Source organism: Saccoglossus kowalevskii, chromosome 9 (genome assembly GCF_978046115.1).
Source record: "Saccoglossus kowalevskii chromosome 9, keSacKowa6.1, whole genome shotgun sequence".
Classification (NCBI taxonomy): domain Eukaryota; kingdom Metazoa; phylum Hemichordata; class Enteropneusta; family Harrimaniidae; genus Saccoglossus; species Saccoglossus kowalevskii.
This window is the reverse complement of record NC_140649.1, coordinates 26,696,833-26,721,671: the sequence shown is the minus strand read 5'-3', so window position 1 is coordinate 26,721,671 and position 24,839 is coordinate 26,696,833. Positions and strand designations below refer to the sequence as shown.

The window sequence follows — 24,839 nt, the reverse complement described above, 5'->3', positions numbered from 1 at the left end:
CATGAAAATGTGCACACACATTGCACAGACACGACCCAAATTAATACCCCCCGCCTGGATCGCAGATCCGGCGGGGGCTAAAAAGTTATGGAAGGAAGAAAAAACGGGCAATAATAAAAATGTATGATTCCGGATGTTATTTTTCTGTTAAAAATAATATTTTTGAAACTAACTTTATTCATACATCTTGTATGTAAGACATGAATCCATGCATCATGTCAGTCATGGCACCTATATATGGTGGCAATGAACTTTCAGCCTTTCAACAACATGGCACCTCATGTTCACCAAAGTCATTCAGCTAAGAATGCTTTCTATTGGCACTGGCTGAGGAAATGTTATGATCTATTTGCATTGTTTTACTATCGTTTCAGTCATTCTTTGAACAATAATGTTTATGTAAATGTTGCTAAAAGTTATTATCAACATTGCTATTAAATGTACAGTGAATGCTCTGAATGTTATTGAAGTTGATTTGCTGCAATCAAGGTTGTTTTGATACATTCGTGACATACCCAGACTTTTCGTCGCCAACATTGGAACAGCCGAAGTTATCTATCATAGCAACGAGCCTGCAATGACCATACCAACCCACCTCCATGTTGAACCCCATGCCCAGGAACACCAACTGTGTTGGCCGAGGATGGGACTTTGCTCGATTTACTAGAAAGCCCAACTGGTGTTAGTAGTAAATCCTGTGTTAGTCTTACTGTTTGACTAACCACCCCTTGTTTGGGTTGTGTAGCAACCAGTCGTCTAGGTACGAGCTGATGCATACCAACGCCCGACGCAGCAGTAGCACCACCTGTTTCCACACTCTGGTGAATACATATGGAGCCATGTAGGAGCACCTTGTACTTCACTACTTGGCCCAAATAGAGGGAGTCGCTGACTCGCTGAGTGTATCGGTTTGTGTGGGTAAATAAATAAATAAATAAATAATAAGCATCGCTCAAATCTAGCAGGGCTAACCAGTAGAAACAGAGCATGGAGAGTAATATGGTGCTCTGTGTTTCCAAATACAAGGTGGTTCACCCTATATTTTGTTTGCGTTTTCTTTCCAGGGTGGTGTATCTCTGGATTTCTACTGCAGATTTCCCACTTTCAGCATGACTATACACGCGATTACCGGTTGTTTTAATAACTGACGATTTATCAAAGCAATGGAGTTGTTCAACATCATAATTGGTGACAGTCCACTCTTCGTTACATTCTGTCATAGACTCGGCGGCAGCACTGGTCAATTTCTTTTGGCTCATCCCCCAAAGTTTTTGTGATAGCACCATGTATGGTTAACAAACACAAGACAGTATCGATGGTATACACATTTTCGGTGATCAACTTTCTTTTAATAAATCTCCTTCAAATAAATACTTGGCTTGGTCTTCTTGTATAATTATAAGTGCTGTAATATGTTGTCAATAAGCTTCATGCATTTCGAGGGACCGCCAACACCACATTCAATATGCAGCTGATGTGAATTTGGACAGCTCGCTATTCCAAGGGTTCATATGTTCTAGATTTCATTGGTCCAAGGGTTCATTAGTCAGATGGTTATTGGTCATACGGTTTTAAATGACAAAAGAATCCCATATATTGTTAAATTTTGAATGCATCTTGGTGGTGTAGTTATATATAGCTGGTTAGGAAGGTACCCCTGAGCCAGACCATTTTTAAACCTGGGTATCTACACCAATATTTATGCCAAAAGAAGAAATGCAATGTCAGTCTGCAAATTTTATATACAATTATTAAAGGAACAAGACATGAAATGTCACAGTCCCCGTTATTTGATTATAAAGTAGTACAAGGAACATCTGCAAACAGGTGAATGAATATGTACTCTATGTGAATACAACTCATCATAAAGTGATTTCCCATAATCTAGTTTTGTACTGACAACTAAAAACTTCCACTGACCCATGTTCAGAATCTCAGAGTACACAAGTGCAACAAAACTATTTGTCATACATGTATACTTGCTCAAGAAACTGCATTCATAAATCTGAGTGAACCTTGATGTACATGACTTCTTTGTTAATCAGGTCTTAGTATATTACCAGGACCTGGGTTTGTTTCAACATCACCACTGGGCATCAGAATCATTCTCATGTTGTCAAATACAATTTTTTATTAATACAGTAAGGTTTATTATTTAAAATGTATTCATTGTACATAGAACAACATCTGTTAATTTAAACAATTGTAAAAGCTATGTTTTCAGAGCAAGTACATGTAATAATTAAGGAAGCCAGTAAAGGTTGGTCTGCTCATAACCTTCAATGGAGAAGTAACAATAATTGTTTGAAGTCTTTTTAGTGCAGTGATATTATTGCATTTCATCATTATTAATGGGTATAAAATACTGTAAACCATTTAATTTTCACTTCTAGATATATTCAGGATTCTATGAAATTTCAATAAAGTCCCTGACACTCCATGTTGTAGGAACCCAGAAAAAATTGCCTTGCAAAATTGAAGCAGTTCACAGCACCACTGTAAAAAAAAAAAGTTTAAAATGAGTATTGTTAAAGATATACACATGTGGGTTCATAAGACATACCGGTATGTACCAATCTGAGCGGTTCTAGAGATTAGTATCACAAGATTTTACTCTCCGTGATTCAATATCAGCCCTATGTATAACGCTGTGTTGATCAGGCGAACTAATTGACAATGGCCCTACAGGTATCGCTATGCAATCACAGTAGTTTTGTATTCTTCTTGCATTTCGACCATGGAAAAATATTTGTTTTTGAGAGTGGCCGAATTATTAGAAGAAAAACAGAAACTATTTTTTTTTAGTATAAATTCTAGTAACTGAAATGCAGGATTGGTAAAGAACAAGACAATAAGCAAGATTGATAAACCTTCAGCGAGCACTCCTGAAATTTCAGATCATTGGTACCATGTTTTTGGATACATTCAATAAAATTGGGTTATTTATTTGATGTAACGAAACATGCATTCACAGCAGACGGAAATTCGTTTGAGATGTTACTGGATTTTTGTATTCAGTTTTCCATTTCAACCACCATCATCACTTAGTAAGCTGAGATCATGCATAAATGCACAGTGTAGTGCCACCAGAAAACCAATTGCTTGAGAATATTTTGCACCATTACACCATTTCAAATATTATATTAATTCACAGACAACAAAATAAAGATTTTCAATAACATATAAGTTTTCCCACAGTTGATTGTATGGCAATTACATGGCTTCACCAGTTTTACTCTGGAAGAAGTTGGAAACAGATAACAGGAAGGGGCTACATGGCTACATCTTTTTTTTTTGAATTTGAATCAAGCATGATTTTTAAATTTTTTTTTTTTACAAATGTCTATTTCAGGGCAACAGAAACAAAAACAATAAATGTGTAGGTAGGCATTTTAACAATTGCACTATTAATATTGGATGAAAACGTCATTACCGATATAAATCATAATTCTGTTCAAATTAAAAATAAGATCACATTTAATTTAGTCAGTTTTCATAATTAAATACATAATAACATGTACTTATAAATTTGAATAAGGTTCAACGGCTTTTTCATTTAGTGCCAGTTTATACACCATAAAACTTCTGGTTTAGGTGTCACACTCAAAAGAGTGAAAGGCCTTTGGTTTGGCATCGCGAAATGTTGGAATTGAATCCCCCCAAAAATTCAGTAAAGTTTACGAAAAGTAAAGTATTTTCTAAAAGAAGTTTCGAATAAATACAAACACGAATACATTGCTTAGTTGTTAGTACCGGTAGCAAATGATCACGGTAGCACAATCTGGTCATTCTGTGTTTCGCAAGTGAATAACTTACTTGTTTTCGAAGTATTGCAATTGTTTATTATTATTCAGTAATGATTATAATACGCACAAAAAAATAATTCGTTGAATTTTTATGAATTGGAAGTAATATTCAACTTAGTTTCATCGTAAACGAATGATTTCGGTCGAATGTAAATGCGATGCGATGCGATATCCGCCATGTTATTTCAGTACACGTGGTCATTTAAATATGTTAATGACGGCTCAGTGACCTCGTGGTGAACGCAACAGGGGATTCACCGATGTTTAGCAAGATCTTTATGCTTTGATTTTGACGGGGAAAACGGCATGATTTTTTTTAAATCGAAAAATTAGTTGTTTTCAAAAAATAAACTGAGCATTCAAAGAATAATTTAACATTGTTCACAGAAATAACAGCCCATTGTCGAAACGAAGCTTACCCATTCACGCTATTCACAATAAACATGATACTCTTGAATAGGTGTCAATGACTACGGTAAAATATAAATTAGACTCTTTTAGGCATCAGGAGTGAATGAAATATCCAAAACATTAAAAAAAAAAAGTGCCGAAAAAACGGGCGATTTCACGGTCCGTTCACAGACTGTGGTCCGTTGCAGACTGCTCGACCGACCGTCCATACACGTGTTGTCACTGTACATCCGCCATGTTGAATCGCACAAGATCGCCAAAATCTTCATTGCAACTAACAGTTTAATGCTCACAACATAAAAAATACGAATATAATCATAGGCAACCTGCTATTATATAATGAATAAATTGATCGACACAGGGAAATTCTTCCCCCCCCCCGAGTTGTGAATATTTCGGAAATCGCTACACAAGCAAAAGACCGGAAAACGATTTACCGGTACTTGAAAACTATGTCCTCGTGAATTAATCGTTCGTGTACAATAATTTGACAGGGTATACAATTCACAAACTAGTTTCGTAGATTAGAGACAATTGTTTGCTTTTTTTGGTTTTTCACAAGAATATAAAGCTGGCAATCATCATAATATTCACGTCCGTACGTCACGAAATGTACACCAATCGTACCCCAATAAACTGGAAAACTTACCTTTGCAAACACGTCTCTTATGCCGCCTTCTTGAAGTTCTTGAAATCAAATAAAGTTACTAGTTCTTCTAGTAACGAGTGAATGAGACCACTGAGCCAAACAGAATACATGTATAAACAGTACTATAATAAATTGCACGCAATGGAGAAATCACGTGCCGTAATAACAGCAGCCTTACTCACAGATCTAATCTACTGTAAAATATTTTATTTCAGCTGGAATTATCATTCGCTGAAAAGACTTTTTCTGGGTGTTTTGTATTGAATTTATTTTCATTGATTTTTGACAAGTTGACTGTAACATATAAGAAAAGGGTATATTCGCTGGATTTTATTTTAACTGAAACATTCCTTCAGCGAAAATAGCAAAAAAATGTTGCAAGCAAAAATAAAGTATTTTACAGTAATTAATTTATTCTGAGCATGCGCAGACGTTTTGTCAATGTTGCCGGGAGAGGCAATTTTTGATAAAATCGTGAAAAAGACCCACTTGGGATTTTCAGATCTGGAAAAAAAATTACGTGCATACTCGGAGGGGACATGTTCATCAACCTGCCAAGTTTCACTGATATCTGCTGTAGAATTTCTGAGAAAATGTTGGAGACGGAATTATGGACATAACCTGAATTATTAGTCCCCTTTTCAGGCTGCGCCTGAACGGGGACTAATCAGAGCTCTACAGTTTGTGTATATTGATTGACACAGGCTTTGGTGATCTAATAATGTAAGTAAAAATTTTTAAAAATGAAAATAATAATTTTATAATAATAAATAAATAAATTTAAAAAAGCCCAATAAGGTCTTATTTTGCGTTAAATGCGCTTAAAAACTTCAAATTGTAATGAAATAAGTACATTTCATATGCTTTGTTTGCTATACGTAGTATTCACCAGCCATCAGAAACCACAAGATTTCAGAATTTTGAGCTGCTTTCAAAAGTTGTTTATTTTTTAATGTCAAAACCTATGCATTTTGGGTGTAAAATATCTTCATTAGTATTTTATCCTAAAGCTCTCAACAGTATTAAAACTACAGGTGCTTTAATTCTGTATCAAGCTGCACATGCTTGCTATTATAAAAATTCTTAGAAGAATATGCTAACATTTTAAAGGTTGTATAGTATATGAGTAACTACACATTATCATATAACAACTGCAACACAGATAAACACAGTGTTACTTTCTCATCTGGTAAACGCATTTATTCCAAGAATATATTGAACAATGTAGCTGTAGAAAATTCATCATAATAGGATGTGTGGAAGGCGCCACATTGCATTGTTTCATTATCTGTTAGTTACGTCAAATATACAACTTACATTTAATTTCATCTGAAAACCTGATTACATTGTTATTTAAGATATTGGAGTATGACTACTACTACCGTACTCGACCGCGTTAGCGCCCATGGCCGGGCAAGCGCCAACCCCCAACTTTTGCGCAATTTTTATATTTGGGGTCACATTCGGCAAAGCTCCCACCCCTTCAAAATGCAACTAATTTAAAACTTAGTCTTGCATAACAAATCTTGGTAATCGTTTTTATATGATACAGCGTGGATATCAACCGCTGTGAACATGTTGTGAATGCGTAGAACACGGTAACCGTGCGTAAACGACGCTTTGACAATAACCTGTTAATACAAGTAAATGCGGTAAATATTTCATGGCATATTCAGTTTACCTCTCAAAAATGGCTAGTTACTAGTTTTTTGGAAAAACCATGTCGTTTATTCGCTGAAGTCAATTCCAACAGATCATACTTCGACATCGATAATTCACTTCCGCATTGCGTTACTGGAAAGTCTTCGGGAATTTCCGAAGAATTGTGTCAGTACAACACAGCATTCTGATTGGTTAATAACCAACTTGACCAATTAGGTCAAAGGACGCTGCTACACGTCAAATCTGCAAATGCATCATGGCGAAAAGTGATTTTCATCGAGAGTTTGCGTACGATCCAACACCTTCGTCAGTGGAGATAATATGACAAATTTGACTTTGACTGTGTTCCAACAGACTCAAATGTTTTTAATTTCGTAAATTCTGGTGGTACGTAATTAATATTGTAATAAAATGTGCATATTTTTTGTGATCATTTCTGTTTCTTCATTGTGAAAATCAATGACGACTCAACTAATTTCGTAATTTGATTTTCCCTCAAAGGCGTAATCTGAATCAAATTTTTCATTTGAACTCTTTTTCGAGCGGGGTGCTCAGGTAAGCGCCCACCCCTAAAAAATCGTGATTTTCTGAGTTGAGGCCTCCTTGGCGATAACGCGGTCGAGTATGGTAGTTCCCCCGTTTCTTGAGACAGTAATTCACCTGTAATATCAGAGAAATTCAATAATTCTGCCTGAAAATCATATTTCGTTCCTCTGTTCTTGGACCCGTAATTCTCCAATAGACGTAGAATCTAAATAAATATTAGAAGTTAGAATAATTTAATACCTCTAGTAGTCAAGGCAAAATGTTAATTGTCCGATATTAAACAACTCTTTAATTCTATGGTAAAAATGCAGTGTCTCGTCTTCTGTAGTAAATCGTTACTTATGCACAAAACAGAACTTTTGCAATGATTCAATCCTTTTAACTGTTTTCTTTGTAAATGGTCAAAGAAGGGAATTCAACATGAATTTATAATATGTTCTTTTTTGTATTTTCACTGCATACTTTTTCTACATTATTTCTGCATATTCTGTTTTACATTTACAATTTGTCTATCGTTATTGTTGTTTACAATAAATCATCAACAGATGTGTTTATGTTTCTATGTTTTTATTAACATCAACCATCATAACTCCATATCGCAATGTGAATAACAGTAAGCTTCTCAATAACAACTTTCCCACTAAAAAACGAAATGAGGTAGTAACTATAGAGCATTGCACAGCATGTGTTTAGCTTGTGTTCTAGTGTATATGCCAACCAATGATACACAGGGTGCAGGTTCACTCTATAAAGGAGGCAGCCACACCTTACACACTAACTAGAAGAAGCGCCTATTAAACCTTTTAAACTGTAGAGAACTTTAAGGGGTTCACAGAATTCAATAGCAGTTTATGAATAACATTTTTCCCATTGTGGTTTTTCTTTGGTTTATGTTAAGTTGAGCTGTATTGTAGAGTCATATCTGCTGTTATGGTTTGATCTACTCACCTTGTGATGTTACTTGTACTGTTTGTATTGACACATCTGAAGTATTACAGTAATACACACCTAATCTATCTGTACCTGTACGTAAGTTGAGCTGTATTGTAGAGTCATATCTGCTGTTATGGTTTGATCTACTCACCTTGTGATGTTACTTGTACTGTTTGTATTGACACATCTGAAGTATTACAGTAATATACACCTGGCCTACCTGTATCTGTAGGTAAGTTGAGCTGTATTGTATAGTCATATCTGCTGTTATGGTTTGATCTACTCACCTTGTGATGGTAATTGTACTGTTTGTATTGACACATCTGAAGTATTACAGTAATATACACCTGGCCTACCTGTACCTGTACGTAAGTTGAGCTGTATTGTAGAGTCATATCTGCTGTTATGGTTTGATCTACTCACCTTGTGATGTTACTTGTACTGTTTGTATTGACACATCTGAAGTATTACAGTAATATACACCTGGCCTACCTGTATCTGTAGGTAAGTTGAGCTGTATTGTAGAGTCATATCTGCTGTTATGGTTTGATCTACTCACCTTGTGATGTTACTTGTACTGTTTGTATTGACACATCTGAAGTATTACAGTAATACACACCTAATCTATCTGTACCTGTACGTAAGTTGAGCTGTATTGTAGAGTCATATCTGCTGTTATGGTTTGATCTACTCACCTTGTGATGTTACTTGTACTGTTTGTATTGACACATCTGAAGTATTACAGTAATATACACCTGGCCTACCTGTATCTGTAGGTAAGTTGAGCTGTATTGTATAGCCATATCTGCTGTTATGGTTTGATCTACTCGCCTTGTGATTCTACTTGTACTGGTTTGTATTGACACATCTGAAGTATTACAGTAATACACACCTGGTCTACCTGTACCTGTAGGCAAGTTGAGCTGTATTGTAGAGTCATATCTGCTGTTATGGTTTGATCTACTCACCTTGTGATGTTACTTGTACTGTTTGTATTGACACATCTGAAGTATTACAGTTATATACTGTACACCTAATCTATCTGTACCTGTACGTAAGTTGAGCTGTATTGTATAGTCATATCTGCTGTTATGGTTTGATCTACTCACCTTGTGATGTTACTTGTACTGTTTGTATTGACACATCTGAAGTATTACAGTAATATACACCTGGCCTACCTGTATCTGTAGGTAAGTTGAGCTGTATTGTATAGTCATATCTGCTGTTATGGTTTGATCTACTCACCTTGTGATGGTAATTGTACTCTTTGTATTGACACATCTGAAGTATTACAGTAATACACACCTGGTCTACCTGTATCTGTAGGTAAGTTGAGCTGTATTGTATAGCCATATCTGCTGTTATGGTTTGATCTACTCACCTTGCGATGTTACTTGTATTCTTTGTATTGACACATCTGAAATATTACAGTAATATACACCTGGTCTACCTGTACCTGTAGGTAAGTTGAGCTGTATTGTATAGCCATATCTGCTGTAATGGTTTGATCTACTCACCTTGCGATGTTACTTGTATTCTTTGTATTGACACATCTGAAGTATTACAGTAATATACACCTGGTCTACCTGTACCTGTAGGTAAGTTGAGCTGTATTGTATAGCCATATCTGCTGTTATGGTTTGATCTACTCGCCTTGTGATTCTACTTGTACTGTCTGTATTGACACATCTGAAGTATTACAGTAATATACACCTGGCCTACCTGTATCTGTAGGTAAGTTGAGCTGTATTGTAGAGTCATATCTGCTGTTATGGTTTGATCTACTCACCTTGTGATGTTACTTGTACTGTTTGTATTGACACATCTGAAGTATTACAGTAATATACACCTGGCCTACCTGTATCTGTAGGTAAGTTGAGCTGTATTGTATAGTCATATCTGCTGTTATGGTTTGATCTACTCACCTTGTGATGGTAATTGTACTCTTTGTATTGACACATCTGAAGTATTACAGTAATACACACCTGGTCTACCTGTATCTGTAGGTAAGTTGAGCTGTATTGTATAGCCATATCTGCTGTTATGGTTTGATCTACTCACCTTGCGATGTTACTTGTATTCTTTGTATTGACACATCTGAAATATTACAGTAATATACACCTGGTCTACCTGTACCTGTAGGTAAGTTGAGCTGTATTGTATAGCCATATCTGCTGTAATGGTTTGATCTACTCACCTTGCGATGTTACTTGTATTCTTTGTATTGACACATCTGAAGTATTACAGTAATATACACCTGGTCTACCTGTACCTGTAGGTAAGTTGAGCTGTATTGTATAGCCATATCTGCTGTTATGGTTTGATCTACTCGCCTTGTGATTCTACTTGTACTGTCTGTATTGACACATCTGAAGTATTACAGTAATATACACCTGGTCTACCTGTACCCGTACGTAAGTTGAGCTGCATTGTATAGCCATATCTGCTGTTATGGTTTGATCTACTCACCTTGTGATTCTACTTGTACTGTTTGTATTGACACATCTGAAGTACTACAGTAATATACACCTGGTCTACCTGTGCCTATATGTAAGTTGAGCTGTATTGTATAGTCATATCTGCTGTTATGGTTTGATCTAGTCACCTAGTAATGTTATTTGTACTGTTTGTATTGACACATCTGAAGTATTACAGTAATATACACCTGGTATACCTGTACCTGTAGGTAAGTTGAGCTGTATTGTATAGTCATATATGTTGTTATGGTTTGATCTACTCACCTTGTGATGCTACTTGTACTGTTTGTATTAACACATCTGAAGTATTACAGTAATATACACCTGGTCTACCTGTACCTGTAGGTAAGTTGAGCTGTATTGTATAGCCATATCTGCTGTTATGGTTTGATCTACTCACCTTCTGATGCTACTTGTACTGTTTGTATCAACACATCTGAAGTATTACAGTAATATACACCTGGTATACCTGTACCTGTAGGTAAGTTGAGCTGTATTGTATAGTCATATATGTTGTTATGGTTTGATCTACTCACCTTGTGATGCTACTTGTACTGTTTGTATTAACACATCTGAAGTATTACAGTAATATACACCTGGTCTACCTGTACCTGTAGGTAAGTTGAGCTGTATTGTATAGCCATATCTGCTGTTATGGTTTGATCTACTTACCTTGTGATGCTACTTGTACTGTTTGTATTGACACATCTGAAGTATTACAGTAATATACACCTAGCCTACCTGTACCTGTAGGTAAGTTGAGTTGTATTGTATAGCCATATCTGCTGTTATGGTTTGATCTACTCACCTTGTAATGCTACTTGTACTCTTTGTATTGACACATCTGAAGTATTACAGTAATATACACCTGGTCTACCTGTACCTGTAGGCAAGTTGAGTTGTATTGTATAGCCATATCTGCTGTTATGGTTTGATCTACCCACCCTGTGATGCCATGTGTACTGTTTGTATTGACACATCTGAAGTATTACAGTAATATACACCTGGTCTACCTGTACCTGTAGGCAAGTTGAGGCGTATTGTATAGGCATATCTGCTGTTCTTTCTAGGAAGTACTTGCGGTCATACAAAAAATAGGCCAATTGATCAAAATATTTTGCCAAATAATGAATGGCATATATCATTTGGGAATAAAATGAATTTTACTTATTATATTGGTATACGCCCACCTCTTATTTTTCTTGATTTTACATGTTGAGGCCACTGGGCTTATGGCCTGGAAAATTATACTAGTTTTTAATATGCAAAGCATTATCACAAATCATGATTGAAATCTAATGATTGGTTCTTGAGATACTTGTACAACAGATGCACATATACAGGCATCCACAAATAAATACAGGACCTACAGTAAACTTAACTGTAAATATGAAATACACATCTTATCATATGCAAATTACTGCACTCACCACAGGCAAGAATATGTTGAACAAATATATAAAAGACTTAATGACTTAACCAACAACAATAATTCAACTAATAGATTTACAAATTTAGATTTAGTGGATTTCCACTAAAACCTTATCAGGTTTAGCATTATTTCTATGCAGCTATATACCCAGTTGTATTTAATTAGATTAGTGGTTCCTGAGATATTGATAGTTAACAGACAATTACAATGTATACCTACATCTCAAAACTAGGTTAAGGGAAAAATAATTTGATAATGTTATATAAGATGATGTAGTGATTTGCCATGGTTATTGTTAGCTCAATATTCTAAATCACAGCCATGGCAGTTTACATAATTGTATCCACTTGTTACAAATATACCAAGTATCGAGGTAATTAAGCTGGTAGTTTTTAAGAAGAAGTTGTGAAACAGCATTTTTTACCAAAAATGACAAAAATATTTGCCAAAAATAAAAAATTGAAGATATAACTCAAAATGAACAAATGTGTTAGAGGTCCACCTAAGGTACCTACATACCAAGTATCAAAGCAATTGAGCTAATAGTTTTCAAAAAGAAGTTGAAAATAGCATTTTTACCAAAAATTACAACAAATTTATTCAAAATAGAGAACTGAAGATATCGTCACAAAATGAACAATTCTGACAAAACTCCACTCAAGATACATGTACAGGTCCACATATCAAGTATCAAAGCAATTCAGCTTGACAAAACAACTCATAGTTTGGTTAACAGTTAATGAGAATTCGAGTTACTAAACAAAAATGTATATTGCCCGTAAGATGAAGTTCTTTTAACTATTAATTGAACATCAAGTTACAATTTGGTCATTGTTTCTGAAATATGGGAGTGATCATTTCTGTAACTCAATGTTCATAACTTGATGCTGTAACTCGAACAATTTAAATTAGCATCTTGAAAATCTAATGAAAATTGTTCCACACTGAATTGTAATTGTAATGATTGATGTATTTTCACACATAACTGACATGTCGCCAGCTCCCGGTAATGTTGATACATCGGCATCTACAATGTATGAAGCAACAACAGCTGAAAACATTGTTTCCAAAATGGGAAAATTAGAAATGTTTTGCACAATCACCACCAAAAATGGATGAGATGTTAGTCCACCAAACATATCAATCTATAACTTCAACAATAATTTCAACATATTTTCACAAATATTAAATGGCAGCCAAACTGAACAACCACTCTACTTGGCTGTTTCAAAAGTCCGCATACAGCAGTGAATCAGCACACAGAAATTGTTAGAGCAATACAATATACTGTACAATATTTTATTTTAACTGTAATTTTTGCTGAAAAGACATTTAAAATCATGTATAAAGTTTAATTTTATTTTTTTTTGATTGAGTTGATTGCAAAATATAGGAAAAATGATATTTTCACTGACTCATCCTTTTATGATGAATTCCAAGGGAAAATCAAGTCCTTTACAGTAAGTCATTTATGCATTTTTATAGTTTTTGATAGCTAATTTAAATAATTTTTGGAGGATCAACTCCAAAACAAACACATACATGTACACACACATATCATACACGTTAAATATATTAATTATGAAATTAAAAATATCATTAAAGAAAATAAAAACCTATGTTTTAAATTAATAAATGTACTACACATTATAGTGTTGTTACAGAATTCAACAGTTGCCTTGTTGTATTCAAATACACTGAATAGAATTCTCTTCAATATCACCTATTACATGTATACCCATTAAATGTAGTATTGAATGGATCTATATATTGTTTTGTTTTTTTATTCTTCCTTCTGTCAAAAAAATAAATCTGCTCACCTTCTGATGCAACTAGAACTGTTTGTAACGTGAAACCTGAATGATCACAGTAGTATACACCAGGTAGATCAGAGCCTGCTTGGATGGTCATCCTCCTTGCATAACCACCCTGGTTTTTATAAGACACATCACTTGGTAGTGCATCCCCTGTACCTGTATCTATTACTCTACCATATGTAAATGATGTTGTCGTGTCAATACCAGCTGAGTATCCACCAATGACAGTACTGGCAGTCTTACTTGGTAATGCTTTGGCATTGAAAAAGGTAATATCCTTGTATGCAACAGCTGAAAGAACAACAAGTCATTGTAAATGTCTGTAAGCCACAAACAATTGCCATGAATGTAATGGAACATGATGTGAGAAAGACATGGGCATAAGATGTATTCATTGTGAGATTTTCCCTGGTAAATAAATAGTCACAGTTATTCAAATGAATGCATCTCTGATGATAAGACAGTCAATATTCAGTTTTAGTCACTGTAATACATTTGCACCAAATAGAACTTATTGATATCCTTGTATACAACTGCTGATAGAAGAACAAGACTTAGTCATTGTAAATGTCAGCACCTATCAACAAATGCATGTACATGTAGGTACATGAGAACAAGATAAGAGTTATGATTTCATTGTAACTTAGATCAATTAATTTGAAAATTTTCCAAAATAGTTAAATGAATACACATTTCCCAGGGGATGACAGCACACAGACAATACCCAGTTTTAGGCACTTGTAATTCACTTCTACCAAATAGAACATAATTTAAAATCAATTATTTAACTCATTTCATGGCAAGATAGAGTTAGATCGAAAGTGATGACTGATTTAATCACTTTATTAAAGGGGAGCAGAGGTGTGGCTTTTGACACTCTGTACATGAAATCTGAGATCTATGAATGGATTCTGTCGATAAAAATAACTTGTATGTGCTGCGAAATGCCCTAAATATCGGGTATAAAACGGGCTGTGAAGCAGACGACAAACTTCCGCTTTTCCTGGTGTCATTTCGCCTCTAGAGGTCCAGTCAAATGACGTCATCAGTGAACACTGATAATTGAACCCATTCATGCTAGTACGCCAATCCCATAGAAATGATACTATGAAAGACCTTGTTAACTGACTACTTAAAAGTTGAAACATGGCGAGGTGTTGTGTTATGAATGCCGTAACGATTCATGTTATGTTTCTCAAAATCCCAAATAAAAAATCAAGTTGTTGGTTGCGAGAAATCGGTGGAAGAACTAACCTGAAAGTGAAGACAGTACAGCGTTCTGGCTATAGTAAACAGTGAGTGAATAAATATTGTACGAGTTAAAACTAAATGAAAAATATGCTAATATCACTTGAACCACAGTACTCATTTTGTCCAACTTCCCACTTTTTAAACGATCGCTTAATTTCCGACCGGAAAACTACCGCATTTTTATCGTAATTTTTCTCTCACCGACCCATTGAAAACACCGACCGGTCGCCCAAACACTGGTCATTGGCAGAGTAGTGATCGAAATAGTGGTTTTGAGTGATACAGTTTGGGGATGCAACGGGTACTAACTATTCCGAACTACTCTTCAAATCTATACCACATTGTATCATTCGCGGAGGAAACTTCACCTGTGTCCAATATTAAATAACTGACTTTGCGTAATTATTATGAAACCGATATATTACAATGTTGAAATTTTTAGAGCCGGTACAACATTGTAAACAAATTTGCGTAATTAGAAAAGCAGCGCAAGTTTGCGTACAGCACCGTCAGAACTAATAACAATTTTAGAAGATCGACGCGCGGAGCATGAAAGAAAAAGATTGCTAAGGCAACGCGCCTGTTCAGTGCGTGACTTGGGATCAAACTTCGGTCAACACACACTTGATGTCAGCATCGCCGCGCAGTAAGTTACGCAATGAAAGTCAATTGCATCCTAAAATGATGTCGTTGATCACTCAGTCTTTTGCAAAATATTATAACTAGTTTCCAAGCTTTTGATGCAGCCAGATTTATTTAACTTTGTGGAAATATAATTTTTTTAATTTCTCAGTCCTTTCTGGGCGACCTGCGGCTGTTTGATTTCCCACTCGCTCCTAAGCTAGCGATTGGTGAGAATGGTTATTAATATATTACCCAATGCACTTGTAAATCGGACAGTCATACCGCAATTGTGTTGAAACATTTTGGGGCAGTAAGTAACGTCAGAATATTGTTTAAAATAAAATATTCCATCCCAATCAAATCTAGGTCAAAGGGTCAAAGTGTGTGCATATAATTATAGATAGTTAAAAACTAAATATATTGGAATGTTTGACGGCTATTCAACGTTTGCGCAAACAAGAATAAAAAAGGTAGTGTATACAATAGCGATATGACTGAGATATCATGGCATTTGTTTACAATATTGTACCGGCTCTAGTATTTGACACAGATGAAGTTGTTCGCGAACGATACAGAGTGGTATAGATTTGAAGAGCCGTTCAGAATTTATAATAATTAACACTTGTTGTATATCCCCAAAAACTTTGACTACTCCTGTTCCGGTGACCAGTGTTTGGGCGAGCGGTCGGTGTTTTCAATATACGAGCGAGAGAAAAAAAAACTGTAAAAATGTGGTCGTTTTCTGGTCGGAAAATACAGTGCGGTCGGAAATTAAGCGATCGTTTACAAGTCATGAATGACACTGCCTTCGCTAGTTGTCATTCTAAAGTTGCATGGACATAAATTGGCAAACATGATTTCTATGGCATTTTCAAGTTTATAGCACTCTCCATCCAGGTCAGCATTATTCTCAGCAAGGAAACCAGATAGCACCAAACCAGTACAACAGGTAAAATGACAAGGAAGTATACAAATCAGATCTGCAAATATGTAGAGTCAGTGTTGTGTCTGTTTGGATAAACTAGTTTGTGGCCCTGGATCAGTTTCAATATCTCTAATAAGGACAAGATTACCGGTACTTCTCATACGACAATGATACAAATAAAGTACAAAAATCCAGAAGAATATTATCAAGTTTTTATTATCATACATTAATATTAACAAATCGTGTGAAATTTTATGTGCAGAGAAAACACATATTTATGCTTTGGTTGACAGAACTTCTCAAAGTAAAAAAAAAGAGGACCTGCGAAACTTTATACAATTGTCAGACACGCAGTGAATAGTACCGGTATGTTTTTGTAATACATGTAGTTCCAGTGCCTTTGCTTTCTGAGAAAAAAATCTGGCTCTGCACCTGAAAAAACAAAAAAAAAACAAAAACATTTAGTCCAAAGTAAGCAGAGGTTGTAGCATATGTGCTCCCATTGGCTGTAAGATTTAATTAAAAAAGATATTTGAGTCTTTTTAGTACGAAAAAATATTACTTAATAAATTTATACCAGCCAGAAAGAAATTGCAGTTCACACTGTACTATTTTAAACATGTTCTACCAAAGTCTGGGATGAACTAATTCAATAGTTTCCACTCTACAAAGTTGTCAAATTAATATTCACAGGATTCTGCAAAAATAAAATATTAAGAATGTGCAAAAAGCCAGAGTACTTGTGCCGAAAATTTCACTTGAGCTGAACCAAATGGATGCCAAGCTATCAAAAGTAATAAAAAAAAACTATTGAGAAAAATACAAAAAAATACATTTAATATAAAAGCAGATAGAAGTGCATAAAAAACTAATCAGCAGAGGTAGTGATCATGTAACCTAAGTGTATGTCAAATTTCCTTTGAACTGGATTGCATTGTCTCAGATTGGCTGCTAATTTGCATATTAATTTGCATACTAATTAACATATTGTAGTTGTATTAAAATATTATATAAAATAATATCCGAAGTTTTGAAAAAAAAAATTTAATATTAAGTCAACATCATTAAAATTGCGGATTACGTGAATTTGACCCCCTCCCTAATATTATTTCACATATCCCTTAAAAACATGGCCGCAGTTAAATCCATCTCAATCGAGGTCCGTAATTTATTTTCCTGCTCATAATGGAGATAAATTATGGTAGCTAAACATTGAAATTGCCACCCTGACTTCTGTACCGAGATAAATAGCTGATTGGGAAAATGTGTCTCTGTTGACAGAGGTTCGATTTACCGATAAACTTCCAACACCATGGAAGTCCCGGTCACGAATGCAATAACGCACTCGGGTATCATATTTACTTCAAAGGTAATTTAAAAGTGATGATAGATTCATTGATATTGAATTAAAGTACTTTTCAATTTCATCATTGCTTTCAAGCAGTCACGGTTGGCCGAACTTGACTTGTTTTCTCGATAATTCTAGTCTAATATGTCGTCACGAAACCAAGTTTCAATCTGCTAGCACTTGCCAATGAACACCGGAAATAGCAATCGTACATAACAGAATCACGATCAGCGTGTTCTAAACTTTTACGTTTTTATTATTCCAGTATTTCATATGCCAAACGTTATTCCTAAGCCTCCTTAATGACGAGATAAACTTTCGATTTACACGTTTCATAACCAGTTCTTGAACTAATAGCAGGACTGTTTTTCTGGCAAAGTGTGACACTGTGCGATCGTTTCTCACTAAAGTCAGGACACACAAAAGAATAAATCAAAGTTCATAATAAATACCAAAAGCACAGTTTCTTACCTTTGAGATAGAATTTAATCTATGTAAGCCTTGTGCAAAGAAAGATACAGCCCCGGAATACAATATCCTCAGACGAAATCGACGGCGATTTCCTCAGCGGTTAGACTGGCGCATGCGCAATACGGTAAAACTCGGATTTTTCCGGCAAATTTCGGCACTTGTACTAGTAAAATGTTGAAAATCACAGAAAAACACAGTGAAACTTTGGCGAATCAAAAAAATACTTGGCGTGCATATGCATGGCATTGAGAATAAAATGTGCACCAACTTGGAAAAAAAATGGACAGAGCATATCAAAGTTATAAGAGGTAAAAGACGGACGGACGGACGGACAGAACCCAATCTATAAGCCTTCGGCAGACTTCGTCTGCGAAGGCTAAAAAAGTGGGAAGTTGGGCAAAATGAGTACTGTGGTTCAAGTGATATTAGCATATTTTTCATTTAGTTTTAACTCGTACAATATTTATTCACTTACTGTTTACTATAGCCAGAACGCTGTACTGTCTTCACTTTCACGTTAGTTCTCCCGCCGATTTCTCGCAACCAACAACTTGATTTTTTATTTGGGATTTCGAGAAACATAACATGAATCGTTACGGCATTCATAACACAACACCTCGCCATGTTTCCTCAACTTTTAAGTAGTCAGTTATCAAGGTCTTTCATAGTAGCATTTCTATGGGATTGGCGTACTAGCTTGAATGGGTTCAATTATCAGTGTTCACTGATGACGTCATTTGACTGGCCCTCTAGAGGCGAAATGACACCAGGAAAAGCGGAAGTTTGTCATCTGCTTCACAGCCCGTTTTATACCCGATATTTAGGGCATTTCGCAGCACATACAAGTTGTTTTTATCGACAGAATTCATTCATAGATCTCAAATTTCATGTACAGAGTGTCAAAAGCCACACCTCTGCTCCCCTTTAACCAGGGATTATTTCAGAACTATTGGCCAATAATTTTGAGAAAGTCACTTCAAATTTTAAAATTGCAACAGAATGAATGGATCTTGGTTTCTCATAGGTTGAACACTTTGGGAGTGGACGGATACAGAGTAGAACCCAAGAAGAACAAATTATTAATTAATTGGAGACACTTTGTCTTGATTATTCCCCTTTCAGTTTCTAATTTGGCCTCCGTTGCAAGTTTCACTTTTCGTCTCGAACATTTGCTGGCCATTAAAAAAATAATGGCCATTATAATGGCCAGAAGTGACTTTTTAAAGGGGTCTGAGGGGTGAAAAAAACAGTGTTAAAGTTAAGCGAAGAATTATTATAACTTCCTCACTAACCTAAAAGTACAAATAAATATTCGAACATTGTGAAAATTAAAACTTTTCAAAGGTTATCTGGAAGCTATTTGTAACAGTTTCTAATTTGGTCTTCGATGTAAGTTTCACTTTTCACAACATTTTCTCAGAAATTCTGCAGCAGATATCAATGTAACTTGGCAAGTAGCCTGACAAGTTGGCGTAGGTGGCGCCCTGGACTCGCAGCAGTCCAGGGCGCCACCTACGCCAACTTGTCAGGCTACTTGGCAAGTTGATGAACAATAATCTGCTGGATATGCACAAAATTGTTTTCCAGATCTGAAAATCCTGAGGGGGTTATAAAAAACTACTTCTCCCAAAAAAACTTACAGAACAATTCTGCATGCTCAGAATGAAATAATTACTGTAAAATATTTTTCACTTGCAACTAATTTTCGCTATTTTCGCTGAAAATCAGTGGAAATAAATTTCATACAAAACACAAAAAGTCTTTTCAGCGAAAATTAATTAATTCAATTTATGAAACTAGTTTGTAAATAGCCTTGTTTACCCTGTCAAATTATTGTACATGATTAATTCATGGGGACATAGTTTCAAGAAAATATTGGGTGTCGTGATTTCTGAAATATCTACAACTCCAGGGAGAGAGAATTCCCTGGTTGATCAATTTGTTCATTAAAAATAACAGGTTGCCTATATGATTATATTTGATTGTAGTTTTTAGATTCAACATAGCAGATGTACAGTGACAACACAAGATAAACATGACGTGATCTTGTTTTTTATTTGTATAATAGACTTGACATTTAAATATGTTCTATCGATCGATCACTATATTTGTGCATTTTTGTGTACTTGAGCAAGTCAGAGAGATGGCTCTAAAACAGCATTCTTTAAAACAAAATGGCCATCAGTCAGCCGCTTTAAATCGTACCTGAGGAAAAATGATACTTATGAAGATACCAAATCCAGAGTAGTGTGTGTTTTCTCCTTTTGCTCATGAATGATGCATGATATGCCTTCAATCCAATAAGGCTGCTGAATCAGTTGACCAACCACAATTTTTAAAGTTAGGTAGTCTTACAAATTTGGGTCAATAAGAACAGCAAGTTTGGCAATTTGACACCCAGTGGCGTGACAAAAATGTGGTGTGACAAATGGCTTGACAAAAAAACTGCAAGGAGCAACATATTTTTACAAAAAATTTTAAATGGCAGCCAAAGCATTCGACTGATCAAAATTAATTTAATTTTTTTTAAAAACCTGAGACCATAGATACTAATGCACAATTTCAAGTCAATTTGTAAAAGTACTCATGAAAAACAAAAGTTCAAATTTTTTGCCATTTTTGTTGGAAATCTAAGATGACTACCAACATGACTGCTGTCTGAAAGAGTTCAGTAGAAAGATAACAAACTTCAAATGAATCAAAATTAATTTGGCATCAGTATAAAACTACTTCCTGTTTAGAAGAAATGTTAAGGGGTCTGTTATTTTTGAACATTTCTCTACCAGTGTATCAGTGTGAAAAGACTAAGACGATCCATTAATTAGTGAAGTTTTACATGTAATAATAATAATAATAATTTATCTTTATTACCACCGCAAAAACAAATTTGACATTTCTTTTTTGGTTTACACGTTACATGTAATAAAGATTTTTTTTCTTTTTTATCACAATACAACAACATATTTATGGAATGGATGAAACAATCAATTTGATTGGAGCATTGAATGGCAGAAGAAAATAGTCAAGCAGAGCTATTCAGATTGTCTGTCTGCATCAATTGACATGCAAATATTTTCATTCATTTCTTAGTTGTTTTTTTTTGCTTTATGGTTCATGTACATGTACCTAGAATTCTCTGCTTCCAATTCTCAAAAGAAGAGCATCAGGGTTACAGCCAGTAAATAAAAAATGCCTGTCTAAAAACTTTATGAGAATGAAAAAAAGCAGTTGCTCGCCTGATTCTTTCATCTTACAATTTTTTTTGATTGTTTATGGTTATTTTGTAATTTACAGGTATTTTCAATCAAAATTTTGCCTGTCAAATGAAATTTTGTACCTGTGTTTACAATGTGGAGACGAGTGCTTGTCTGAAATGTAAGGTCAATAGATGGCCGGCTGAACACCTGCCGAGAATATGTCATAATCCTAAACCAAGAACTTTTAGAAAAAACAAAAACAGACAATGTCCCTTTCCGTACGCTAACCAACTTCCCCCATGTTGGTGAAAACATCCTTGCTTCTATCAACTTCCTGTTCCAGTTTGTCTTTGAGAATGATCAACTATACACTAATTGGCATTTGACCATTTTTTGAATAAATTTAAGTATGCTTGTTGGAGCTAAACTTGTTTTAAAAATTATAATGATTAAATTTTATCTTTTTCGGACACTTGAATTTTTCGAACTTGTCTAAAGTTACATTCCTTGAAATTTCCTCTGTTTACATGTATTAGCATTAAAAGTAAACCAGCAATGCCCAAACAAGTTATGTATGCATATAGAGGCTATTATGCACACATGCAAACATTGTATTACAGATATATTAACCCTTATCCTGTCAGCCACACATACTTTTACATTGACTTGACCAGATAAGAGTTAAACTCCATCACCAGATATGTGCCATTAAAATAGCAATATTTATTATTAATAACCACATTTTCATTGTGGGTCCAGTTTTGGGTGCATTTGGAGTCTCTACTATTTAGGTAAAACTATTTGAAGAAACAGGGATATTCGTAGAGCATTATACTGATGTGGTAAACACCCACACCCCATGGCGGTGACTACATGACCCCACAGCACAGGGAAATACTATCGTGACTTTTGTGAATGAATGGATATATTCAACTTAGTAATATGTTCAGCTGCCGACACTTAAACTGCTTGAAACACATTGTACCTTTTATTTTCGCCGAGAACAATAAACAAATCTCTTAAAAGTTCAATTTTCCAACAAGGAAGTAAACGAAATATTTCGTGACCGTGAAGTGACGAGATCTTGCTGTCGACAGTTCCGCCCGATCACGCCAAGTACATGCATGTGTCTAACAACTGAACTGCGTCTCCGAATTATCCAAATTATCTAAAATGAACTTACCTGTCACCGAAATTTGAAGAACAGCGACAAATAACACCACAGCCTCCATATCTTCTGAACTTCAATGTCGAAGGCCGCACGATAAAGTTTACTAATTTGCATACAGTCAGGTGACCAACGCGGAGGTTACACACCGCCCACCCGGGCGCGACCGAAAAAAGGTTGCCCATTGTGAGATGTATGACCATTTTATCTCACTCCTTGAAATATTATGAGTTAATAAATAATATTATTTAATATCTCAATATTTTTGATAATATAGATTTCAAATATTATATTTATCATGTAATATGTTTATTAGGGTATTTTTGTAAATTTAATCGCTACAGAATAATTTGTGATCTGAACAAATGCAACGTACAACAACGTTATTCGTATCAGCGGTTTATAGTCATTACACCCGTTTAAGTCCTTCGGGTTGGTCCTTCGCGGTCCTTCGTTTTAGTGAGTACCCTCTTGTCTGGGGCATCGTGTTGTCAGTACGCTCCTGCGTACAGTATATTCACAGCTATGTTTATATGATCAAAATTATATCAAACTCATGTGACCTGCATTTTAGCTATGGTTCATGGTAAAACGGCAAAAGTGTCGTATTTATTTCATTTGACGCTGACATCCGATGATCGAGCATGAGAACGAAACGTCAAAGACCGCAACTACTACATTAAATTTGACAGTGTGACGAGACATAAGCCAACATATATCGTTGTAACGAAATATCGTTGACATGTAAGGTATTGAGTATTAGAAACTACGAAATTGTAGCAAAACCATGCAAATTACTTTTTCTTTCACTTAATACTTTGAATGTCATCATTTTTCCACTACTTTGTAAAGCTTTTCCCAATCTTTTTTTTTGAAAAAAAAGTTGATCAGAATTTGGTAAAAATACGCAAATGGTACGCTTAGTTAAAAGTCTTGTGGTGTTGAGGGACTGTGGTTGATCATATGCCGTGATCGCCGTGATCGAGGGTCGTTAACTAGGGGTCCGGACGTTTTCCTCGTTTTTGCGATAATTGAATGCCTTAAAGCAATAAAAAAAAACAAAAAAAAAAAACGATAATCTCATTTAAAAAATGACCACCCTTATCACGTTGGCAGTACCGGAAAGACACCCTTTTTGTCTAAAAAAAACACACCCTTTTAACGCGTTTTCTTTCACAGACATGCGTACCAGATCATTCTTTAAGTCGGATCCCGGGCACGATGTTTGCCATTGAATGCCCCAAACGTGAATTTCGCGAATTGAAAAAAATAACGAATAACATTGATATAATTCATATGCTTATACAGCTGTCACCCCGGACACTGATCAAGACTGTACCCTCTTACTTTTTTCAATCAATCAATCACTTTATAATCAGTATTGAGTCTGTGAGCGTGTTGTGATTTCATCATCGGAGATTGCGTTTTATGTTCAATATTATTAAAGGGCGGCGACTCATAGCGACGTATACAACGCGTGTAAAATACATTGTATATTTACATAAAATTCGAACACGCGCTGCGCGACGACCATCGCGCTTTAAGTAGCGGGACGAGTGTGCCTTGTCACAAAATCATCACCGCCGAAATGGTATCACTTCCACCACGGTTACTAAAAAAAAACACGGTTTTAGAAGTATCCGTACTTCCACGTTTCATATTGTGTTTACATGTCCCGGGGTACATTTATGTTTATTCTGGAATGCCGAGTAGCTGAATTTACTCAGTAACATAAGTATTTCAGAATTAACAGTAATATAACTCATTAAACTTTATGTCTCATTGTCGACGCATGATAAACCAAATACTTTCAGGTCAAGTGTTCTTTATGGCTCCTCGATGTGGCATTTAAAGATTGATAACAATGGTAAACAATGGTCTCTGATGTCACTTATTTTCGGTACCCCCCCAAAAAAAAAACCTTCCTCCATCCAATTTCATGATGCACAAATACCGTGAATGAATATTTATAAAATACAATACATTTTGTTGTGCTTATGTCTTAAAGACGTTGTCTTTAGGATAATAACTAATTGTAAATCAAATACATAAAAATTCTGTACATTCCACAACCCGTAGCAGCCTTGGGCAATAATTGACTAACATCCACTCAGACCTTAGG

General features: G+C 35.3%; 1 protein-coding gene and 1 long non-coding RNA gene across 2 annotated transcripts in view; both read right to left on the bottom strand.

Moving 5' to 3' along the window:
- Positions 1–22,817, bottom strand: part of LOC144359600 (tyrosine-protein kinase receptor Tie-1-like) — a 72,505-nt gene extending 49,688 nt beyond the window's left edge. The window contains exons 1-2 of the mRNA XM_085504050.1: positions 22,733–22,817; positions 13,737–14,024 (exon numbers count right to left, since the gene is read on the bottom strand). Of these exons, the coding sequence (XP_085360176.1) occupies positions 13,737–14,024; positions 22,733–22,781 (337 nt within the window). The 5' untranslated portion in view covers positions 22,782–22,817. The remainder of the gene's footprint in view (positions 1–13,736; positions 14,025–22,732) is intronic.
- Positions 16,732–18,460, bottom strand: LOC146739121 (uncharacterized). Its single transcript, XR_014930606.1, has 2 exons — positions 18,353–18,460; positions 16,732–16,965 (listed from the first exon to the last, which is right to left on the bottom strand). It is a non-coding gene; the product is annotated as an uncharacterized LOC146739121 (long non-coding RNA).
- Positions 22,818–24,839: the final 2,022 nt, after the last annotated feature.